This window comes from Pristiophorus japonicus, chromosome 12 (genome assembly GCF_044704955.1).
Source record: "Pristiophorus japonicus isolate sPriJap1 chromosome 12, sPriJap1.hap1, whole genome shotgun sequence".
In the NCBI taxonomy this organism is placed as follows: Eukaryota; Metazoa; Chordata; class Chondrichthyes; family Pristiophoridae; genus Pristiophorus; species Pristiophorus japonicus.
The window spans coordinates 41,874,133-41,893,434 of NC_091988.1; the positions used below are offsets into that span (position 1 = coordinate 41,874,133).

The window sequence follows — 19,302 nt, forward strand, 5'->3', positions numbered from 1 at the left end:
TCTACTGCTTGAGGACTATAGGAAAAAATTGAGTTCAAGTGTTAATCATTCAGTCAACACTTGAGACACAAACTGGAATGTTAGATTATGTGGAGTCACAATGAGCTCAGTTTGATGTTTAAGTGCAAAAGCAATCGTAGTTCAATAGGGATAATGCTGGCATTGGTGTATCATTATTCTCATCAGAAATGCTTTTGAAATTCCATGGATATTCTGACTAAGCATTAGGCAGCATCCACCCTGATTAAAATGCTGTTATCACCGTGGGTCCTCTTTATGTGCTATTATTCTGTGTGTTCAGAAAGTAAAATGCATCAAGCAGAAAATGAAACTCATGATGAGGGAAGCAGCAATGGAAATAGCAGGAGATGCTTGATTTCCTGTGAACCATAAACATTAAAAAAAAACTGGATTTTATCTGCAGGCTATGTCATCCTATGTCGCACTCCTTTCTGATTGGTGGTTGTGAACAGCTGAAGACACGGGCTTGCAATGAAAGAAGCAGCAAGAAATGACATTAGAAGAATTACTGTATTGTATTCACTTGTCTCAGCTGTGGAAAAGATTAATCCATTCACCACTGTTTAAAGCAGAATGCACTTTTCTGCTCATCTTTAACGAGATCCAAGGCAGGTTGGCATTTTAAGTATCGGAATGGAGGCGCAAAGCTTTCAGTTTTGGCACAGTCTCAGCCACTGATTCAACTCGTTTTATGGATTATCAAGTATAGTATTATTTGACTGCGAGTGAATCTAGGTAAATCAAGTGTTAATCTGCACCATGTTCAATCCACCCCACCGGTTCAGCAGGTGAGGATGGGTTTTCTTAATATTGTTTTAGAAAGCAGAGCATTTGCTCGTATTGCTCTAGGATGTGCTCCATCACTCCTGTTTTGGCTGGAGTGCATTGATGCGTTAGACTTAGAAACTTTGATATACAGTATCTGTACTTCCTTTCCAATATTGCAACATAGCTTGTAAATTATTTAAACATAGGGTCGTATTTTTCTGAAATAGTGTGCAGACATTTGAGTGCATAATGCTTCATTGTTGAAATACTGATTGCAGTTGGCATCTCCAGATTCTCAAATGTCCTTGTTTGCTTTCAGACTGAGGGTGCATAACTATTTAAATACAGCATAATATTTAAAACATAGCCCATACACTACTGAAGAATTGATATACTAATTTCTTAGCGGCTGCAGGGCATTCTCGGGGGAGAGGGTGAACAGCAAGAGGTCGTGGGTCCATATTGGTACCAATGACATAGGTAGAAAGAGGGATGAGGTCCAGCAGGCAGAGTTTAGGCAGCTAGGAGAGAGATTAAAAAGCAGGACCTCAAGGTAGTAATCTCCGGATTACTCCCAGTGCCACGAGCTAGTGAGTACAGAAATAGGAGGATAGAGCAGGTGAATACGTGGCTGGAGAGATGGTGCAGGCGGGAGGGCTTTAGTTTCCTGAGGCATTGGGACCGCTTCTTGGGGGAGGTGGGACCTGTACAAGCCGGATGGGTTGTACCTCAACAGAGCCGGGACCAATATCCTCGCGGGGGGGAGTGTTTGCTAGTGCTGTTGGAGAGGGTTTAAACTAGCTTGGCAGGGGGATGGGAACCTGACAATAGATTTAGTAGGGAGGGGAGTAAAGCTGGAATTAGAAAGCGGTGAGTTTGAAGGAGAGAGGAAATAAGTAGGAAAAAAGGGTACAAAAACAAACCTAAAGGCACTTTGTCTAAATGCACGTAGCATTTGTAACAAAATAGATGAGTTGACGGCACAAATTGAGACAAATGGGTATGATCTAATAGCCATTACAGAGACATGGTTGCAAGGTGACCAAGACTGTGAATTAAATATTCAGGGGTACTTGACGATCCGGAAGGACAGTCAGAAAGGAAAAGGAGGTGGGGTAGCTCTACTGATAAAGGATGGAATCACCAATGGTAAGAAACTATATTGGCTCAAATGATAAGGGTGTTGAAACAGTTTGGGTGGAGATAAGGGGAAAAAGTCACTGGTGGGCGTAGTCTATAGGCCCCTAACAGTAGCAACTCTTGGTTGGAGCATAAACCAGGAAATAGTGGGGGCTTGGAGAAAGGGAACAGCAATAAGCATGGGTGATTTTAACATCCATATTGATTGGACAAATCAAATTGGTCACATAGCCTTGAGGAGGAGTTCATAGAGTGCGTAAGGGATGGGTTCCTTGAGCAGTATGTAACAAAACCAACCAGGGGACAAGCTATCTTAGATCTGGTCCTGTGTAATGAGGCTGGATTAATAAACAATCTCCTAGTAAAGGATCCCCTTGGAATGAGTGATCATAGCATGATTAAATTTCAAATTTAGGTGGAGGATGAGAAAGTTGGATCTCTAACCAGCGTACTAAGCTTAAATAAAGGAGACTATGAAGGTATGAGGGCAGAGTTGGATAAAGTGGACTGGGAAAATAGATTAAAGTGTAGAACGATTGATGAACAGTGGTGTACATTTGAGGAGATATTTCACAACTCTCAAGAAAAATATATTCCAGTGAGGAGGAAAGGGTGTAAGAAAAAAGATAGACATCTGTGGCTAACTAAAAGAAATAAAGGACGTTATCCAATTAAAAACAAGGGCATACAAAGTGGCCAAAACTAGTGGGAGGACAGAAGACTGGGAAACATAGAATCATAGAAAATAGGTGCAGGACTAGGCCATTCGGCCCTTCGAGCCTGCACCACCACTCAATAAGATCATGGCTGATCATTCACCTCAGTACCCCTTTCCTGCTTTCTCTCCATACCCCTTGATCCCTTTAGCCATAAGGGTCATATCTAACTCCCTCTTGAACTGGCATCAACAACTCTCTGCGGTAGGAAATTCCACAGGTTAACAACTCTGAGTGAAGAAGTTTCTCCTCATCTCAGTCCGTAATGGCTTACCCCTTATCCTTAGACTGTCTCCCCTGGTTCTGGACTTCTCCAACATCGGGAACATTCTTCCTACTTCGAACCTGTCCAGTCCCGTCAGAATTTTATATGTTTCGATGAGATCCCTTCTCATCCTTCTAAACTCAAAGCCAGCAAAAAACGACTAAAAAAAAAATGATTGAGAGGGAAGATAGACTATGAAAGTAATCTAGCACAAAATAGAAAAACAGACAGCAAGAATTTCTACAAGTATATAAAAAGGAAAAGGGTGGCTAAAGTAAATGTTGGTCAGTTAGAGGATGAGACCGGGGAATTAGTAATGGGGAACATGGAGATGGCAGAAACTCTGAACAAATATTTTGTATCAATCTTTACGGTAGAGGACACTAACAATATTCCGACAGTGGATAGTCTAGGGGCTCTGGGGGGGAGGAACTTAATACATTCACAATCACTAAGGAGGTGGTATTCAGTAAGATAATGGGACTAAAGGCAGATAAATCCCTTGGGCCTGATGGCTTGCATCCTCGGGTCTTAAGAGAAGTAGCGGCAGGGATTGTGGATGCATTGGTTGTAATTTACCAAAATTTCCTGGATTCTGGGAAGGTCCCAGCAGATTGGAAAACTGCAAATGTAATGCCCCTATTAAAAAAAAAAGGAGGCAGACAAAAAGCAGGAAACTATAGACCAGTTAGCCTAACATTTGTGGTTGGGAAAATGTTGGAGTCCGTTATTAAAGAAGCAGTAGCAGGACATTTGGAAAAGCAAAATTCAGTCAGGCAGAGTCGACATGGATTTATGAAGGGGAAGTCATGTTTCACAAATTTGTTGGAGTTCTTTGAAGATGTAACAAATAGGGTGGATAAAGGGGAACCAGTGGATGTATTTGGACTTCCAGAAGGCATTTGACAATGTGCCACATAAAAGGTTACTGCACAAGATAAAAGTTCACGGGGTTGAGGGTAATATATTAACATGGATAGAGGATTGGCTAACTAACAGAAAACAGAGAGTCGGGATAAATCATTCTCTGGGTTGCTGCAGGGATCAGTGCTGGGACCCCAACTATTTACAATCTATATTAAATGACTTGGAAGAAGGGACTGAGTATAACATAGTCAAATTTTCTGACGATACAAAGATGGGAGGAAAAGCAATGTGTGAGGATGACACTTGTGGTTAAGATCTCACATGGTGAAGTATGAGGGGGCTGCTGTCATATTTAGAATCCTACCCCAGCAGCAGTTGGCACCTGTATAAAAGGAACAACATTGGGGTAGGGAACTGAGTGTAAAGCATGCAGGTACAGCAAGTAATTAGGAAAGCAAATGGAATATTGGCCTTTATTGCAAGGGGGACGGAGTAGAAAAGTAGGGAAGTCCTTCTCCAACTGTACAGGGCGTTGGTGAGACCACACCTGGAGTACCGCATACAGTTTTGGTCTCCTTATTTAAGGAGGGATATACTTGCATTGGAGGCAGTTCAGCGAAGGTTCACTAGGTTGATTCCTGAGATGAAGGGGTTGACTTATGAAGAAAGGTTGTGCAGGTTGGGCCGATACTCATTGGAGTTTAGAAGAATGAGAGGTGATCTTATCAAAACGTACAAGATTCTGAGGGGGCTTGACGGGGTAGAGGCAGAGAGGATTTTTCCCCTTGGGGAATCTAGAACTAGGGGGCGTAGTCTCAGAATAAGGAGTCGCAACATTTAAAACAGAAATAAGGAAGAATTTCTTTGATTGTGAATCTTTGGAATTCTCTGCCCCAAAAAGCTGTGGAGACTGGATCATTGAATATATTTAAAGTGGAGATAGATAGAATTTTGAAAGATAAGGGAGTCGAGGGTTATGGGGAGAGGGCAGGGAAGTGGAGTTGAAGCCAAAATCAGATCAGCCATGATCTTATTGAATGGCGGAGCAGGCTCGAGGGGCCCAGATGGCCTACTCCTGCTTCTATTTCTTATGTTCTTAAAGCACGTTTGGGACATTTAGGGACCGAATACAATAGCAAAAAAGTTCAAAGATGGGTTTACTACTTCACTTCTGATTTGATTCATTCTGATGTTGTTGGCAAGGACTGCAACGGTTCAAGAAGACTGCTCACCACCACCTTCTCAATGGCAACTAGGGATGGGCAATAAATGCTGGCCTTGCCAGTGGCATCCACATCCCAGGAGCGAATAAAAAAAAAAAGGACTTGAAGATGGTGATTCCAAATACATGCTACTCGCATGCTTCCGTCAAGCATGGGGCCGTGGAGTCGAACTGCTGAGGAAGGATCAGCGAGCAAGAAAGGACGGATTGGACTTTTACTGTGATTGAAAAGCTGCATTAGAGGGAGCAGCGTGCGGCGGCGCGGTACCGGCCTACAAGATCATCAGCAGGCCGGGGCCATCAGAGGGCACAGCGTGCGGCGGAATACCACTGCAGGAGGGCTGCGAAGTCAGGTCGCTGATTGCAGTGTGGGCAGGCACAGCAGGAGGGGCGAAGGAGCGGCAAGAGTTTGTAAAAGAAAGTGAGTAGGGCCCAGGGGCAGCACGGGCCAGCCCACACTGCTATATGTATGCGCGCTCTGTCTGTGCAGCAGAGCTGGTCTCCAGTCATCTTGGGTAATCCTTGCCACTGGACCAAGACCTAGCTCTGTCAAGCCCGTGTGGTGGCTGGTGTGCAATGGCCACCACATGTTAAAAAAATTCAAGCACAGGCATCTTTCACCCTCCAAGATATAATTCGGGATCTGGAATATTAGGTCCTTCATTGAAACGCCTGTGAACTCATTCACTTTTGGTGTGGAAGCAAGTCATCCTCGCTTTGAGGGACTGCCTATGACTTGTGGAACCAGACATATCAATTATAAAAACTTGCAATATTATATAGGTGTGTCTTATCTAGAAGTTTGGTGAATTGAGTATTTGTTCTGAAGGTGTGAGGGTTTGAATACTCAACTATAAGTAAAGCAATTGACCCAACATGTTTGAAAGCTTAAAACAAATGTGTTATGTCTTTAATACTCTTATGAATGACTCCACGAGGTCTAGTGTTGCACTTGAGCTGTTGTGACCTTAGTTCCATTTATTGTAACTCCAGAGTGAGGCACAAGCATGGTGGGCAGCCTTTTATACTGGGCCCTGCACACCTATGCAGGTGACCCTCAGGTCTCCCACCGCAGTACCCTCTGGTGGCACACCTTATGTGACTATACAGTCAGCACACATGGTCTACATACATGACAAAATGAGTGCAACAGAAGGTGCACTGGGTGCAACAGAAGGTGCACTGGGTGCAACAGGTTAGAGAGGCTGAATGGCCTACTCTTGTTTCTATGTAGATCATGTTTCTCTGCATCCACAATGTTTGCTGAGGTGTTAAATAACTGCCCCCTAAAAGTCCCTATTTGCTTAAGGCATCAGAATTTATTTCAATAATTTCACTAAAGATAATGAACCTGGTTATTGTTGCAGGATTATTATTGGGCTTCTCGGGTGTGTAAATAGTGGGTTTGGATGTAATCTTAATGTGTATTCTGTGCACCAACTTGCATTTCTCTGCTTCTGATAAATATTTTACATTTCTTTTCACCAAAAGCTGTAGGTTGGGTTTGGCTCCCAGTCTGTACTCAATTTTCTGCAATGTTCACTTTTGTGGAGAGTGCATCAAAGTGGACATCAAATGAGGTTTGGCTGTGCACCTTTCCACAGTTGAATAGCCTGCCAGCACTCTCTGTCTAGGTTTACACATATCGGCCCAAGTTTCCACACGCGGTAAAACAGGCGCCCCTCCCGAGCTGGGCACCCGTTTTTCGCGCCGAAAACGGCGCCTGAAAAAAAAGCGCTATTCTCAATGTCTGCTTGGCGCGGCGCCCAGGGGGCGGAGCCTACCACTCGCGCCGATTTTGTAAGTAGCAGGGGGTGGGTACAATTTAAATGAGTTTTTTTCGTGCCGGCAACCCTGCGCGTGCGCGTTGGAGTGTTCGCGCACGCGCAGTCTGAAGGAAACATTGGCACTCGGCCATTTTAAAAAGTGCTGCAGAAAAAGTGAAAATTTGTTTATTGAACCCTTGCAAAGGCTTGAATTTTAATTTTCTTGATATTTCTGTGTGTGAGGGTGAGGGAGTGCATTCTGTAATTAAAGATAGACTGTGATAAACGGGACACATGCACTTGTTTGAGACTATTCAAATTCTTTGTAGCTGTTCAATTTTTAACATTTTTTAATAAAACCACATTGCCCTTCCATGATCAGCACTGAGGCTTCTTACAGCTTTCTCCCCCTGCCGTCCGTCGGGCCCGATGGTAAACGGCTGCCTCAAGTAATGAGGCTTCCTGCAGCTTTCTCCCTCCCCCACCCCCCCCCCCCTCCCTCTGCCGCCCATCGGGCCCAACGGCAAACGGCTGCCTCAAGTACTGAGGCTTCCTGCAGCCTTCTCCCTCCCTCCTCCTCCGTCGGTCGGTCCCGACGGCAAACCGCTGCCTGAAAGGCCTGCCTGAAGCACTTTCACACCGGTAGGAAGATGGTTTATTTAATCTTTTCTTTGCTTATAAATTTTTATTCAGGTTGGATTTATTTGTATAATATTTGTAGAAGTATAACTAAGGATTTATTGTAGAATGTCATGACTTCCCTTCCCCCCCCTCCCCCCTCCCCCCCCCACCCCACCTCGTTCCCGACGCCTAATTTGTAACCTGCGCCTGATTTTTTAATGTGTAGACAAGGTTTTTTCAAGCCTTCACTGTGGAAACTTTCAAATCAGGCGTCAGTGGCTGGACACGCCCCCTTTTGAAAAAAAAATTCTGTTCAAAAGTGAAACTGTTCTACCTGACTAGAACTGCAGAAAACTTAAATGTGGAGAATTCCAATTTCTAAGGTACTCCATTCTCCACCAGTTGCTCCTAAAAAATCAGGAGCAAATCATGTGGAAACTTGGGGCCCAGGGGCTAGAGCACATAAATCTAGGCCGACACTCCAGTGCAGTGCAGAGGGAGTGCTGCACAGTCAGAGGTGCCATCTTTCGGATGAGACGTTAAACCAAGGCTCCGTTTGTCCCCTCAGGTGGATGTAAAAGATCCCATGGCACAATTTCAAAGAAGTGCAGGAGAGTTATCCCTGGTGTGCTGGCCATTATTTATCCCACAATCAACATAACAAAAACAGATTATCTGGTCATTATCTCATTGCTATTTGTGGGAGTTTGCTGAGTGCAAATTGGTTGTCGCTTTTCCCATATTACAACAGTGACTACACTCCAAAAGTACTTAATTGGCTGTAAAGTGTTTTGAGATGTCCGGTGGACATGAGAGGTGCTATATAAATGCAAGTCTTTCATTTAGACTCACGGCAATCTTGGCCTTTGCTGTGAAGTTCTCTGAAAATGGATTGAGAGTTTAGGCGAAGTCCTACATTCATTTGCCTCCCATACAGGGAAATGTTTGTTGAATTTTGTGCAAAGGTAAGGCAAATGCTCCAGAATTACATGCTTAACCTCTAGGACCAACATTTCAGAGTCCATTATAACAGAAGACAATGTCAGGAATGCAGCTACAGTGTCTTGTAGCACATAGGGCCCAAGTTTCCACATGATAAAAAACGGGCGCCCCTCCGAGCTGGGCGCCCGTTTTTCGCGCCTAAAACGGCGCCGGAAAAAAACGAGCGATTCTGGAGCCCACACTCACACCGATTTTGTACATGGGAGGGGGCGGGTACTATTTAAATTAGTTTGTTTCCTGCCGGCAACGCTGCACGTGCGCGTTGGAGCGTTCGCGCATGCTCAGTGTGAAAAAAACATTGGCACTCGGCTATTTTTGTAGTTCTTTGTAGCTGTTTAGTTTTTGAACATTTTTTAATACAAGTACATTGCCATCAGCACAGAGGCTTCTTGTAGCAGTGAGAAGGGTGCAGGAAGCCTCAAAGTTGAGGCAGCCGTTTCCCGACGACCTCCCCCTTTTGCCGTCGGGAAATGGCTCCTCAATTTCTGAGGTTCCTGCAGCCTTCTCTCTTTCCCGCCAGCCGTCTGGAACGGCTCCATTCCCTCCCCCCCCCCCCCCCGTGTTCGGTCGGCTCCCTCCCTCCTCGCCCCCCGCGTTCGGTCGGCTCCCTCCCTCCCGCGTTCGGTCGGCTCCCTCCCTCCCCCCCTCCCCCCCCCCCCCCTCCCCCCCCCCCCCCCCCCGCGCATTCGGTCGGCTCCCTTTCTCTCCCCCCCCGCGTTCGGTTGGCTTCCCTCCCACCCGCGTTCGGTCGGCTTCTTCCCGCCCGCCCGTGTTCAGTCGGCTCTCTCCCTCCCGCGTTCGGTCGGTTCCCGCCCGCCCGCGTTCGGTCGGCTCTCTCCCTCCCGGGTTCGTCGGCTCACTTCTCTTTTTCCCCCCCCCCCCCCCCCCTTCCCGTGTTCGGTCGGCTCCCTTCCCTCCCCCCCGCGTTCGTCGGCTCCCTTCCCTCCCCCCCCCTGTATTCGGTCCGCTCCCTTCCCTTCCCTCCCCCCCCCCCCCCTGTATTCGGTCCGCTCCCTTCCCTTCCCTCCCCCCCCCCCCCCTGTATTCGGTCCGCTCCCTTCCCTTCCCTTCCCTCTCCCCCCCCCCCCCCCCCTGCGTTCGGTCGGCTCCCTCGTTTTGTGAGGCTTGCTGCACCATTCTTCCTGGCTGAAGCACTTTCACACAGGTAGGAAGATGGTTTATTTAATCTTTTCTTTGCTTATAAATGTTTATTCAGGTTGGATTTATTTGTATAAGTATAAATAAGGATTGATTGTAGAATTTAATGAGTTCCCTTCCACCCCCTCCCTCACCCCCCACCTCGTTCTGGACGCCTGATTTGTAACCTGCGCCTGATTTTTTAATGTGTAGAACAGGTTTTTTCAGTTCTCCAAAAATCTTCACTTGCTCCATTCTACTTTAGTTTGGAGTACATTTTCACTGTGGAAACTTTCAAATCAGGCGTCAGTGGCCGGACACGCCCCCTTTTGAAGAAAAAATTCTGTTCCAAAGTAGAACTGTTCTACCTGACTAGAACTGCAGAAAAAAAAATGTGGAGAATTGCGAATTCTAAGATAGTCCGTTCTCCACCAGTTGCTCCTAAAAAATCAGGCGCAAATCATGTGGAAACTTGGGCCCCTGGAGTGGGACTTGAACCCACAACCTTCTAACTCCGAGGCAAGTGTGCTACCCACTCAGCCACAGCTGACACACTGAGATAATTTAAGTCCTGTCTCTTGATCAGTTTTGGTGCTCAAATCAGAGTTCCCTGAGTTTTTCCAAAGAGCTGTTGAAATACTTGTCCACATTGCCTCAGCATATCTATGTGAAGTAAGATTTTCTTAATTTATTTACATCAAAAACAAGTTTAGAAGCAGCTTTGAATATAGGGACTGATTTGCATTTGAAAATCTCCAAAATCAAACCAAGGTTCCACAATTTGTGTGTTAGCAAACTGGCTCATCCTACTCCGAGTTTCGGGTGAGTCATCAAGTGTTTGTTTATGTTCAAGTTTATTCTGTTGTGTAGTACTAGTACTACGCTATCTCAAACAATGTTATGTTGGTCGAGAAAATAAAATTTGCTTTTTCAGTGGATAAATCTGGGATGGGAGGGTGAAATTGGTCTTTGCCAGTACTGCAAGATGTGCTCATAGCGATTTAGCAGCCCATTTTACACCTTGCCCAATTTTGTTTATCCATTAACTTTTATTTCTTAAGAGGGGAGTGAGCATGGGGTGTGAATCTCTGAAGGAGGAGGTTAGCAAAAAGGTTTGGGAACTGCTGACTTAACCCATGGTGTGCTGACCAAGCCACTTCACTTGTTTTTAAAAAATTATTTCTAGGATGTGGGCATTGTTGGCAAAGCCAGCATTTATTGCCCACCTAAGTAGCTGATTCTGGGTCTTGAAACACTGCAAGCAGTTTTGATACAACTGAGGGCAGGTAAAAATTAACCACATTGGTGTGGCACATATAGATCTTGCTAGGGTTCCTTCCCTGAACGATATTAGTGAATCAGTTGGGGTTTTCTTTTTCACTAATTGTGGTCATTTTTACTAATACCAGTATTCTATTTCTAGATATTTTAAAAAAAAACTTAATTCAAATTCTGGAACCTCAATTTGGGTTTACAAAATTATTCTATAATAAAGGAAAGTATTCTATTATATGGAAAGGTTTTGGTAACTCTGCCAAATCTCATCTGAAGGTGTTATGCTCTTTCACCCTAGAAGTATTGTGATGGTTGTCTCCATTTCTACCTATTCTACTTTACTCTCCTCCACCCGCCCCACCCCCACCCCAAGAAAATAATAAACCCAGGTCAATGTTAGGTAGCTAATCCCATTGCTCGATGTGCAAAGATAAACTTGTCCACTCTATACTGAATAATTGATATTTCTCTTATATTAAATGACAAAGTAAGCCCATGGTTTATTTATTATCAAGTGATGAATGAAATGATTTATGATTGTTATCAGAATGTGACTTGGTTGTCAGCTCTTACACTGAACAGAAGTAAAATATCCTGGGTGTTAGCTTCAGCTACATTGCCTAGAACATTGTCAAAATGCACAGTACTTCCTGTATAAAATTGCAACTGCTATCTTTCCCACAGATGTAATTAAAGATAAAATTGTATACGTTCTCTGCATGTGTTTATTGAGTCATTTTAGTTATACTTTTCACACTTCTGTCAGATTACAATACTCAGAACATAGTATGACAACCATGTAGAACAATTCCATGGCAGGAGTAGTTGAAGCAAAAAATAAAATTTGTTTGGGATAAAGTGTTTGTGTTGCGGAGTTGGCCTGATGTTTTCACCAGGACCATGAGAGAATATTTAAGTTACACTGATACTGACCTTGGATATTGTGGTTGGAATCAGTCACCCAAAACATGGCGTATGATGCTCATTAGAAACTCAATGATGCGGGGAGGGGGAGGTGGTGAAAACTCCTTGACCAATAGCCACTTCAAAAAGCACTAAGACAGTGTAAAATAGGAGGTAGACAAATAATATATTTTGTAATTGTGTAAGTAACTCAGGAGAGAGGTTTTTTTGTAGCTAAATTTTAGGACTGAACAACAAACTTGAGCACATTTTGTAAAATGGTAGGTAAATAGTATTTGTGAAGCTCGATTTTTTGTTGTTGTAATCTGCACAGAACAGTGGTAAACAGCAACAACTGCCCTCCAGGTCCTGGGCTACTCATGAGCAATGCCACAAGATATCATTTTAAACTCAAATTCTGCAATGTTGTACCAGGCACTTACCAGTGTTTCTGTTAAGCCTTATGGCCAGCGATCTGGGGATTCCGCGCAAACCGGTCACTGGCTTTTGAATGGAACAACGGCAGAAATTTGATTGTGCTGTGTAGCCCGTTGCAGGAGCTGTGCACCCAAAAAAATTAGATGGAACGTTGCCAACTACCCTACTTATTTTTCTGTTTCGATTATTGCAGGTTTTATTGCTGCTCGGCAGTTTCAGCTTTTTTTTCCTTAATTCACATTCACAGGATGTGGGCATCGCTAGCAAGGCCAGCATTTATTGCCCATCTCTAATTTCCCTTAACTGAGTGGCTTGCAAGGCTATTTCAGAGGGCAGTTCAGAGTAAACCACATTGCTGTGGGTCTGGAATCACATATAGGCCAGACTGGATAAGGATGGCAGATTTCCTTCCCTGAAGGAAGTTAATGAACCAGTTGGGTTTTTCTGACAATCCAGCAGTTACATGGTCACCATTACTGATGCTAGCATTTATTTATTTATTTATGTATTTATTTATTTATTGGAATTTAAATTCCCCAGCTGTCATGGTGGGATTTGAAATCATGTCGCTGGATTATTAGTCCAGTAACATAACCACTATGCTCATGTTTAGGTTCGCAAAAACTCTTCTGGGTAGTGAATTGTGAATTTCTTTTGGTCTGAAATATTAAAATCCTTATTTTGTTATAGTGTTCCTGTTGGAGAATCCTCCCTAAGAATATTTTTAAATGAGGATGTCGAAGTACATTATTCTTATAGACTCTGTTTGCTCCAGCTTTGATGAAGCTGTCATTAATCTGCCTGTTGAAATAAAAGTTTCAAAATATAATTAGAAACAATTTTTTATCGAAGTACATCCCTGTCTGGCATAAAAATAAAAAAGGGAAGGTGGCTCAACCGTGGCTATCAAGGGAAATCAGGGATAGTATTAAAGCCAAGGAAGTGGCATACAAATTGGCCAGAAATAGCAGCGAACCCGGGGACTGGGAGAAATTTAGAACTCGGCAGAGGAAGACAAAGGGTTTGATTAGGGCAGGGAAAATAGAGTACGAGAGGAAGGTTGCAGGGAACATTAAGACGAACTGCAGAAGCTTCTATAGATATGTAAAGAGAAAAAGGTTAGTAAAGACAAACGTAGGTCCCCTGCAGCCAGAATCGGGAAGTCATAACGGGGAACAAAGATCTGGCAGACCAATTGAACAAGTACTTTGGTTCGGTATTCACTAAGGAGGACACAAACAACCTTCCGGATATAAAAGGGGTCAGAGGGTATAGTAAGAAGGAGGAACTGAGGGAAATCCTTATTAGTCTGGAAATTGTGTTGGGGAAATTGATGGGATTGAAGGCCGATAAATCCCCAGGGCCTGATGGACTGCATCCCAGAGTACTTAAGGAGGTGGCCTTGGAGATAGCGGATGCATTGACAGTCATTTTCCAACATTCCATAGACTCTGGATCAGTTCCTATGGAGTGGAGGGTAGCCAATGTAACCCCACTTTTTTAAAAAGGAGGGAGAGAGAAAACAGGGAATTATAGACCGGTCAGCCTGACATCGGCAGTGGGTAAAATGATGGAATCAATTATTAAGGATGTCATAGCACATTTGGAAAGAGGTGACATGATAGGTCCAAGTCATGGATTTGTGAAAGGGAAATCCTGCTTGACAAATCTTCTGGAATTTTTTGAGGATGTTTCCAGTAAAGTGGACAAGGGAGAACCAGTTGATGTGGTGTATTTGGACTTTCAGAAGGCTTTCGACAAGGTCCCACACAAGAGATTAATGTGCAAAGTTAAAGCACATGGGATTGGGGATAGTGTGCCGACGTGGATTGAGAACTGGTTGTCAGACAGGAAGCAAAGAGTAGGAGTAAATGGGTACTTTTCAGAATGGCAGGCAGTGACTAGTGGGGTACCGCATGGTTCTGTGCTGGGGCCCCAGCTGTTTACATTGTACATTAATGATTTAGACGAGGGAATTAAATGTAGTATCTCCAAATTTGCAGATGACAAAAAGTTGGGTGGCAATGTGAGCTGCGAGGAGGATGCTATGAGGCTGCAGAGTGACTTGGATAGGTTAGGTGAATGGGCAAATGCATGGCAGATGAAGTATAATGTGGATAAATGTGAGGTTATCCACTTTGGTGGTAAAAACAGAGAGACAGACTATTATCTGAATGGTGACAGATTAGGAAAAGGGGAGGTGCAACGAGACCTGGGTGTCATGGTACATCAGTCATTGAAGGTTGGCATGCAGGTACAGCAGGTGGTTAAGAAAGCAAATGGCATGTTGGCCTTCATAGCGAGGGGATTTGAGTACAGGGGCAGAGAGGTGTTACTACAGTTGTACAGAGCCTTGGTGAGGCCACACCTGGAGTTTTGTGTACAGTTTTGGTCTCCTAACTTGAGGAAGGACATCCTTGCTATTGAGGGAGTGCAGCGAAGGTTCACCAGACTGATTCCCGGGATGGTGGGACTGACATATCAAGAAAGACTGGATCAACTGGGCTTGTATTCACTGGAGTTCAGACGAATGAGGGGATCTCATAGAAACGTTTAAAATTCTGATGGGTTTAGACAGGGTAGATGCAGGAAGAATGTTCCCAATGTTGGGGAAGTCCAGAACCAGGGGTCACAGTCTAAGGATAAGGGGTAAGCCATTTAGGACCGAGATGAGGAGAAACTTCTTCACCCAGAGAGTGGTGAACCTATGAAATTCTCTGGCACAGAAAGTTGTTGAGGCCAATTCACTAAATATATTCAAAAAGGAGTTAGATGTTGTCCTTACTACTCGGGGGATCAAGGGGTATGGCGAGAAAGCAGGAATGGGGTACTGAAGTTGCATGTTCAGCCATGAACTCATTGAATAGTGGTGCAGGCTCGAAGGACCGAATGGACTACTCCTGCACCTATTTTCTATGTTTCTACATTTCCGCTGCATGCCATAATTTTTTTCTGTAGAACGATTCTCAAAGTACATGCTTTAACAATGTCATATTGACTTAGAATGGTTTTATCTGACTCAATTGCAAATTGTCACCTTGTTTTTTAGTTTTATAAATTTGCTTAAAATGCATTCTCACTGCGGTATATTCATTTTTTTAATGACAAACATGGCTTGTCTCTGATAGTTGGTTGAACAGTATTGTGGAAGCTTGCATGCATACCACAAAAGATAATTGCTTTGCTATTGCTCCAAAGGTCAGGAGAGTCAGGAAGAAATGTACTTGCAGGATGGGATCAGCACTGCCTGTTTTTTGGAGGATTATTTCAGTTGTCAGAAAGGGGTAAAATGATTGTATCCTATCGTATAATATGTTTTAAATTACTTTTGGAAGAATATTAGTGAAGAATGCTGTACATGCGGAGGTAGTGTGTATTTTTAAACTTGTGTTTGATGTTGATCATTTTTGATTAAAAAAATGTTGGATCACTGTGGAAGGCAAGAACGTAGACTGTTTTAAACTTCACTTTTAGCAGAAGGAACGTGAGTTTGGTCAATGCTGACTGAATTTAGGAATTCTACCAGCGAGCCATTCAACTGAAATGACTACCCTGATCCCTCCAAAGCATTCGAATATTCTGTGGTCTTACGAGCCGATGTGTACTTTGAACTGTTATATAATAGAAAAACCACAAGACTGATGCTCGTGGCAGTTTGTATTAACTGTCTTTGGGTACAGCTAGACATTTAGTATATAATTGCTGACTTTAGCAAATAGAGTGGGGGAAAAAAAGAAAATGTTTTTATTCATTAGTTGCTGAACTGTTTTTTTTTCCCCTGTTTTTTTCAGTGTGGAGGGTGATGCTCCAGGAAGTGAGACTGGCACCTCTCTCGACAGTCCTTCAAGCTATAGCCAGGGCCCAATAACTCACAGCGCTGCTGCCAGTCCTGATCAGTTTGACGGTGGTTCTTTGATATCATTCCCTGTCTCACCTGGTCAGCAACGCCCTAGGCGGCCCAAGCTTCAACATTCCACCTCCATACTACGAAAGCAAGCAGAGGAAGAAGCAATCAAGCGTTCCAGATCTCTGTCAGAAAGCTATGAACTCTCCTCAGATCTGCAGGATAAACAGGTAATGAGCATGTATTATACTGTTGCTTTTTTGCTACAGTGCTTATGCGAAAGCATTGGACACATGAATAAAAATATGAATAGATGGAAGGTGGTATAATATATGCTGGAGCTCTAACATTGTATACCATTGAGTTAGAATGTGGGTTTGCACCTTTAATTACTCACAAGCTCAGCCAAACCACACTCCCACAGGGAAGAGTGAGAGGGGGAAAAACTGAAAGTAACCAGTGGGCAGACTTGTGCACACATTCGAGAGGGTTATTAACACATTTTTGGAAGCAGCTGTTACCCGTTTGTAAAATCAGCTTCATGGAGGTGAAGTTTCTAAATCACAGCAACATCTTAGCCCCAAATATTTATTTTTCTATGATTATCTCATGGATACAGAACGATTATTCAAAAATGTGAAAATATTCCCTATATTTGCTAATGTACGGAAAGAAATGGTACAGTAATTGTGTATATCATGCTGAGTGTGTTCATGGAAAGAAGAGAGGCGAGCTGCTACTTTCAAACAACATTCTTCTTTTTGTCTCTAAAAGAATCTTGTTTGGTTTTTCCTTATGACTCAATAGCAAACTTGCAACATTCATTAGGGAGTAATGACTGGCCCTCTCCACAATTCCCTTCAGAAAGCTCGCTGACTTGCGAACAAGGCCCTTGCCATCCATAACCTTGTTGTGGTCTTAAGCATTGACATTCTGGCTTTGATGGAAACTGATATTCCTATGACTATAGAAGATTAAAGGGTGATGTAATTGAGGCGTTGCAGATGATTAAATGATTTGATAGGGTAGAGAGAAACTATTTCCTCTGGTGGGGAAGTCTGGAACATGGGGAATACCCATAAAATTAGAGCAAGGCCATTCAGTGGTGATGTTAAGAAGCACTTCTTCACACAAAGGCTCGTGGTAGCCTGGAACTCTTCCCCCAAATAGCAACTGAGGCTATATCAATTGAAAATTTCAAAACGGTGATTGATAGATTTTTGTTGGGTATAAGGGTATTATGGTAAATGGAGTCGAGAGACGGATCAGCCATTGAACAGGCTCAAGGGGCTCAATGGCCTACGTTTGTTCCTATATTTACTTTCAAGTGGAGACCTTGCCCCCCCTACTGAAACCTCTCCACCAGGCTTTGTACCTCTACCATCTGTCCCACACAAACTACTGCCATAGTGGTATGGCCATTATTACCAAATTACACCATGGTTTCTCCCCCTATTCTTCTGGTTCCTTCTGCTCATATAAGCACCTCACCACCTTTTACCCCTCTTGCCTCTCCTTTTAAAATCTTTATTCCTATTATTCCCCCAAACACCATCCCAATTTCCTCACCGAGATATCATCTCTCCTTTCCTCCCTCAGCCTCTGCACTGGCTCCTGGTTAAGCAACGCCTTGATTTCAAAATTCTCCTCCTTGTTTTCAAATCCCTCCATGGCCTCACCCCTCCCTATCTCTGTAATCTTCTCCAGCCCCACAATCCCCCGAGATGTCTGTGCTTCTCTAATTCTGCCCTCTTGAGCAACCCTGATTATAATCGCTCAAACATTGGTGACCGTGCCTTCTGTTGATGAGGCCCTAAGCTCTGCAATTCCCTGCCTAAAATCTCTCCGCCTCTCTACCTCTTTCCTCCTTCAAGAAGCTCCTTAAAACCTACCTCTTTGAGCAAGCTTTTGGTCACCCGCCCTAATTTCTACTTATGCAGCTCGGTGTCAAGTTTTTAATATCATAATACTCCTGTGATTTGCCTTGAGACGTTTCACTACGTTAAAGGCGCTCTAATAATACAAGTTGTTGTTACACTGAGTGAATCATCATTCTCCGTGATTTCAACCTCCATCTCAACTCACCTTGACCTCACCGCTGATTTCACTGTTCTCCTGTGCTCCCTTAACGTCTCCCTCATTTTAACGTCTCCCTCATTTTTACATCTCCTACCCATATTCATAGTCACTCACTCGACCTATCTATCTCCCATGGCCTCTCTCCTTGAATGCTCTTGATCACAGGTGAGACCATTCTGACCACTTCCTTGTATCCCTAATCAATCACAACCCCTACCTTCTTCCAACCCCATTTCCTTATCCACCTGCCCCTGGGGGGAAAAAAACTTCCCCTTGGGTCATTTACAATTGTACGTCCACATTTACAACTGCCTCGCCTTTGGCCCTCTAATCATCATAAAACCTACGCAGTTGATCTCCTTTTCATTCACCTTTGATGTCCTTGTCCCCAGTAAAACCTTTACTTTCTCCCATCCTTGTCTTTTTTCCCTGATAGGGCCTGTATCTTTGCTCTGTAAAGCCCAAGAAGTACTGACTTGAGCATATCTGGTGCATAACTGGTTTAGCCATCTATCACCAGATCTGACTAAACCACATCAAATGCTGTCAGACCTCGCTCTCTGCCAGAAACACATGCTACTCCAGGATCAACCTGGGAGTGAAGAAAACGTTTGGCGGCTTTAATCTACTACCATCTCCTTAAACCCCAATCTTATGCCCCCTCCTTCCTCGCCTCCAACAAGTATGAAGACTTGTCGTTAAGATTGAGACCATCTATTCAGCTGCTTCCCCCTTTCCCACCAAGCTGAATCTCCCCCAAGGCCTCCCTCATCCATAGCCCTGAACCCACATCTTTCTGTAGTTTCTCTCCTGCCTTCCCTCATCGAGCTCATCCTTTTTCATGAGCCACTTCCTGCTTCTTTGAACCGATTTCCACTAAACACTTTATCCCTATGCTAACTGACATAAATGGTCCCTCTCCTTTTACCATCCTGTCAAAAAAACAAATACCCTCAACCCCTCTATCCTTGGAAAAATACCATCCCATTGGCAACCTACCTTTCCTCTCCAAAGTTCTTGAATATGTTGCTGCCTCTCAAATCCGTGCCCTTCTTTCTGGAAACTCCATGTTTGAATCTCTCCAATCTGGTTTCTGCCCCTGAAACAGCACTCAAACAACCCTAATCAAAATCACAAGTAACAATCTCTCTGCATGTGATCATGATTCAATATCCTTCCTTGACCCCTTTGCAGTCTTTGACTGGTCCACCACACCATCCTCCACCAAGGTTTCTCCT

The 19,302-nt window shown here is 43.9% G+C and overlaps 1 protein-coding gene across 1 annotated transcript in view; it reads left to right on the top strand.

Moving 5' to 3' along the window:
• Nucleotides 1-19,302, top strand: part of LOC139277203 (IQ motif and SEC7 domain-containing protein 1-like) — a 241,826-nt gene that overhangs the window by 135,968 nt on the left and 86,556 nt on the right. The window contains exon 2 of the mRNA XM_070895348.1: nucleotides 15,933-16,215. Coding sequence (XP_070751449.1) covers nucleotides 15,933-16,215 — 283 coding nt within the window. The remainder of the gene's footprint in view (nucleotides 1-15,932; nucleotides 16,216-19,302) is intronic.